Source organism: Pararge aegeria, chromosome 1, assembly GCF_905163445.1.
Source record: "Pararge aegeria chromosome 1, ilParAegt1.1, whole genome shotgun sequence".
Taxonomy (NCBI): domain Eukaryota; kingdom Metazoa; phylum Arthropoda; class Insecta; order Lepidoptera; family Nymphalidae; genus Pararge; species Pararge aegeria.
The window spans coordinates 6,256,468-6,262,423 of NC_053180.1; the positions used below are offsets into that span (position 1 = coordinate 6,256,468).

Below are 5,956 nucleotides of genomic sequence, written 5' to 3' on the forward strand. Positions count from 1 at the left end.
ACATTTAATGATGTCATCGCAAATGTCAAATGTTAATTGGTTTTTTTCTCTGCGATTTTATTACAACTAACTTCGCTACTAAATCTAAAATGTTACTGAAAGCTATTTTTTGCTTCGCGGAAAATAGTTAGTAATTCGCCAGCGAACCAAGGTTAACTTGCAGACATACCTACCTGCAGGTAAAAGTTAGACGGGCATGCAAGCTTAATGCATTTATGCTAAGATTATAAGTTATGTGTAGAAGGAACTCTCACTGTTGAAATATTTCAGGATGAAAGGATGCTTTCTTGCAGTTGAAATTTATTGTAAACAAAAAATGTCAAGAGCATAGACTTTGGTTCATAGAGGATACAATCACTAAGAAGAGTCAAAACTTATTTATATACCTACTTCTGCCAAGAAAAAGCGTGGAAAATGTAAATATTCAAAATATAATTGAACTGTCACTGCCCTGAAATTCAAAACCAAACCCAAAATCACGAGCAAATATAACATTCAAATAAAATAAAAAAGTGATCTTTTAAAATCATTTCACACGCAAAAACATAAAACTAAGCATGTCTCAAGATCAGAGCCAAAATTTGCAGAATCTTCCCATCCAGGTTACTGATACCTTGGTCTTTGACGACTTTTCTTCTATGAAGGAAAGGTTCGCTGCTCACATGAAGGAAATTGACGAAGAAATGACCAGGCTTAGGTAATTAATTATAAGGAGTTAAATAAGCATGGGCGTACCCAGCGGCGAGTCCTGTCCACAATTTTTTGAGGTTGAAAACGGCTTTCACTTCATAGCTGAGTGCCTCATGTACACGTTGGTAAGATCCCACTACAAGGTAAGGATAGAATAACTGAAGAAGACCTAGCAAAACTCTCCATAGGAGATATTGTTAGTTTAACAAAAGCGACTGGTAGGTATCAGGGAGGAGGCTTCCGGGAAACCAGTAAAACCTGTACAACATATAATAATATAAGAAAATATTTTAGTTTAGTAAAAACGTAAAGACAGCTGCGAGAAGGAAGGAAGGTAGTAAATGTACTTATAACATGTTTTGGTGCTCACAGCAAAAGTCTTGAAGGTCAATCAGCTAAAACCCAATCCGGGACAACCACTTCTAAGGAGCCACTTATCCTGGATTTTCTTTCCAACTCACGGTTAATTGAAAGTGAAGGGAAAAACAGAAAATTGAAGCTACAGTTCGATGTCAGCCAATTTGATGCATCTGAGGTACAGTCACCAGAATTAATAATATACTTAATATTACTTGAAGTGGCGTTGAATTGTCAAAACTAAATGCGAACTTATATGAAAGCGAGATTTTTTAGCTAAGTTAGCTCTGGACTGAAATACCGGACCGGATGATAAGTGACCAATTGTCATCTTGGAGATGTCTCTTAAAAAGTTCAAAGTTTGTATTAAACGTAAGCTTATAGAAAAGTCCTATTATAGTATAAAGGACTACGTAAACGATAAAAAAGCTTGGGTGTAAATTATTGCTTTAACCAGGTTGCTCTTCTAATAATTTAAAATGACATTGTGAGATGGTGATAACAAAAAAAAAAACACCCGGCTAAGTTTGTTGTGGGCTTCTTCTTAGACCAGGACGCGTTTGGAACCCTCGTAGCTTTAGTTTTAAGTTTACGAATGTGGTTATCGCCATCATCTCACTACCGTGTGGTTCTTATGTACGCATCAAAATTGCCACCTGTGGGCCTACTTGAATAAAGATATTTTTGACTTTGACTTTGACTTTGACTTTGACTTTGAGTGATGATGCAGACAAAGATGGCAGCCAGCTAGCATGTTAGGGGCATGGCAGTTATATTAAACCCATACCTATACCTTATCAGTTTCTCGACGATATCGTATTGCAACGCAAAAATCGCTCGTTTTTCGTCGGTAGGTAACAGGTCAAAGTATCCGACCAGAGACAATAAGAGAAAATTCAAATAACGAGTCCGAACCGGGAACCTCCGATTTATAAGAATACAACCTATATATTTTCTAAACAAAATGTTTTCTTTGCATTAAAATATTTGAACTGCGTCAGATTGACCTCACTTCACGCTTTATCTATATATATAAAAGAGGATGTTTGTATATATGTCATCGATAAACTCAGAAACTATTTGACCGATCATTATGAAAATTGGTATGCTTATGTATTTTTTCACGGAGAAGGTTTATATGCCCATTGATGTAACTCCCCACCAGGCGGCGCTGTCAAGTATCGACTTCCGCCCCGTTCAACCGATTGTCATAAAAATTGGTATGACCATGTATTTTTCCACGGAGAAAACGAACATGCTATGTCCATTGATGTAACTCCCCACCAGGCGGCGCTGTCAAGTATCGACTTCCGCCCCGTTCAACCGATTGTCATAAAAATTGGTATGACCATGTATTTTTCCACGGAGAAAACGAACATGCTATGTCCATTGATGTAACTCAAAGGCAAAGGTTACTGACTGACTGACTGATTGACTGATCTATCAACACACAGCTCGAACCACTTGACGGATTGGGCTGAAATTTTGCACACAGATAGTTATTACAACGTAGGCGTCCGCTAGGAAAGAATTTTTTTAAATTCCATCAGGGTTAAATATGGGATGAAAGTTTGTAAAAAATTCTTCATTTATCAATTTATTTTCCAAGCTACATCAATTAAACTTTGATTTTAGGTTTTCGATTTATAATTAAGAAATACGTATTACATAGGCGATCAAAATTTATATGAAAGTTTCTGATTTTCTAAGTAATTTCCGTTCATATTTTTCTATAAGCAGCAAGACCTTTTTTAACCCTTTGTAGTAAATTTAACAAATCAAAAATAAAACTTAACGTGAGCGAAGCCGCGGGCAAAAGCTAGTCTCTAATAAAAATAAATAGTTTTAGAAACATATGCCACAATTCTAGATAGCGCGAACGAATTTTAAGTCTTTGAAGAATTTAGACCCGGTTACAAGAATATATGTATTAGAATTTAAAAAGATGGTTATATTTAATTTAGCCGCATATCCCGTGTTAGATTTAAATTTCACATTTCACTTGAATTTCACGCCAAAGAAGTATAAATTATTATTATTTATAATAAATCAAAAATCTTCCACAGATAACACACAATGTACATTTTTTATGTTAACAGATAACTGTAACCATACAAGACAACAAGCTTACAGTATCGGCGACTCACGAGGGCATCACTGACAGCTCCACCACAGTGAGGCAGTACCAGAGGGAGTTCCACTTCCCACAAGGAATCGACCCAAAGACCATCGTGTCCTCATTGTCGATTACTAAAACACCGTCCGTGTTTTAGTAATCGAAGCTCCTTTAACAATTAGCACTGAAAAACCGGTACCCAAATAAACGATGTTAAAGTTACTTTGGATTATTTCATTTTTCATTTCGAGCCATTGTTAAAGGGAAATATGCAACTGTGGGAAATTACATATGGCAAGCTAGATCGATGTCTGGTTAATCGCCAATCGCAACCTCGCTTACAATTTGATGCTAACGGTATGGTTTAATAATATTTATTTTTAATAATGAGAATTGCAAAGGATCCATCCTGTCCAGAATGTGGTGAGGTGGAAAGCTTTCACTTTACAGCTGAGTGCCCCTTGTTCACGTTGGTAAGATGGGAACTACAAGGGTAGGAAAAAATAAGTGAAGAAGACCTAGCAAACTTCTCAAAAGATATTGCTAGTTTAACAAAAGGGACTGGTAGGTTTCATGGGAGGATGCAGCATCCACCGCCATTAAAACCTATGTCTCAAACATGGGGAATAGAATGGAATGGTCCTCACATAGGGCAGACCCAGTCGTCTCAATAAATACAATATAACGGTGTTGTTTCATCAAAGGCTGATCATGTCGGGTCTCAACTGAAATATTTTATATTAGTAGTGACGCTTTTTGTGACAGAGCTCGTCCGGGGAAGTACTACCGCCATGTTTATTTGGCGTGGTAGACCTTTACCCCCCTAATTGCAGGAAAAGACCCGTGCCCTGTAGTGGGCCGGTAAAGTTCTGATATGATGATGATGGCAGTGAGGATCTTCTCTCAGAATGTGAAGGGTGTAGGCCGTAGTTCACAACGCTGGCCAAGTGCGGATTGGTGAACTCACATTATAAAGAACTCTCAGGTATGCAGGTTTCTTCACTTTTAATTGTTTAAAAGCCTGTGTGTGTGCGAGCCTTTAATTGGTTAGTTATGATGATGATGATGATTTGTTACTTTTTATCTCAAAGCAAACGATTCCCATGAGATTAAAAACCGTAATAAACGGTACTATAAAAAAACCGACTGAGCGAAGCTGCGTGTTACAACGAGTACTATATATAAATCCATGCTGCATGACTGTAAAGGCAGAGATATAATTTAGCCATCGGTATAATTGGGCCCGATATTGGCATGGACATGTATTGCTGATAGTTGATAGGTTGATACGTAATAGCTCTCTATCGCGTATGACATCGGTGACGTGGCGGATAAACACGCACACAGGTACAGATAACTAGAGCTTGGGCACACTGGGTGGCATTTTTTATTCTACAAGTATATGCTCTAAGCAAGCTTTTTTTTTGCCAGAAACCAGATTGTCTGTAGGTGAGTGGCAAAACCATCGACTATAAACATAGCAACACTTCGCATGGCTCGCCAGAAACACGTGTTATAGTGCCGACCTGTGTCCATCGACCTGAGGCGTAGGTGCTAAATCTCATGTGTCTGTAACTACAACGGCAACCACGTTCTTCAGTTCGGGGCACAGCAATATTGTGATGCTTAACGGCACTACTAACAGTTTAGTACTTCCCCGGACCAGGTATGTCAGAATAAGTACTACAACAGATAAAGTTTAATAGGTGCAGATGCGCAGACTGAGCACTAAATTGGCGGTATTTAATAGAATAAGTAGAATAAAAAAACGTTATTGCAACACAACGCAATAGGAAAAACACAAGGAAAACAGTAATAGTACTAAATTGGCGGTATTGAAGTAATAAATATACTACGACAATACACACATCGCCATCTAGCCCCAAAGTAAGCGTAGCTTGTGTTTTGGGTACGTATAAACACCCACCACTGAAAAACATTACGTCAATCACGCAAACTCAAAAAAAATTAAGCAGTTGTTGGAATCGAACCCACGGCCTTCAACTCAGAAACAGGTTCGCTGCCCACTGCGCCAATCGGCCGTCAAAACTAAGACTAAGGTTTCTTATTATAGCTTCCCCTTGGTCTTAGGCCTACCTTATCGAATTTTCCTTTTAGAAATACGAAAAACTGACAAAGATTGAACTGGAAGTGAACATTTAAAGGCAACTATGTAAACAACAGAAGTTTGACAATGGATTGTACACAAAGTATTTATTTAGTTACTAAAACACCATTTATTTGTCTTCATCGCTCGGATGTGTCATTTCTAAAAGTTAAACAAATAGAAATTCTCTTACTCTTGCTATTTCTTCTCTCTCATGGAACGAAATTTTGATCCGAAATTGTGTCCTTGAATTGTGATCTTAATTTTCGCCCAAAAAACATCAAATCGCCGCCTAAAAGCTTCACTGCAAATAAGGTCCTTTATCTCGTGGGAAATTCTCTCATTGTGCACCAATCTGAAGCGGGTCACCTGGATATTCACACGTGTCTGTGTGGTGTTGATGCGGCACGTTGTCATGGCGACCGCCGCGCGACTTCTCAGAAGATAATATAGATATGTCTACACAAAACTAACTGATTCAGCGTAGGTTCTCTGGTTAACAGGAAATGGGCCTTTTTCTACCGTTAAATCTATGGGAGTTCTTATTCTCAATCAACCAATTACATCATCATCATCATCAGCCCAATGAATGTCCCACAGCTAGGCAAAGGCATTAATGACATGAATGAAATAATTAAACTTTTCCATATCAATGGAAATAATCACACCGCCACGCCGCAGGCGAG

The 5,956-nt window shown here is 38.2% G+C and overlaps 1 protein-coding gene across 1 annotated transcript; it reads left to right on the forward strand.

The window, feature by feature from the left end:
- Nucleotides 1-511: 511 nt before the first annotated feature.
- LOC120628413 (heat shock protein 30D-like) lies at nucleotides 512-3,320 on the forward strand. The gene is made up of 3 exons (XM_039896813.1): nucleotides 512-697; nucleotides 1,063-1,225; nucleotides 3,147-3,320. Exons 1-3 carry the CDS (start codon nucleotides 558-560, stop codon nucleotides 3,318-3,320), a joined length of 477 nt encoding a protein of 158 aa, XP_039752747.1. The 5' UTR covers nucleotides 512-557.
- The last annotated feature ends 2,636 nt before the right edge of the window (nucleotides 3,321-5,956 follow it).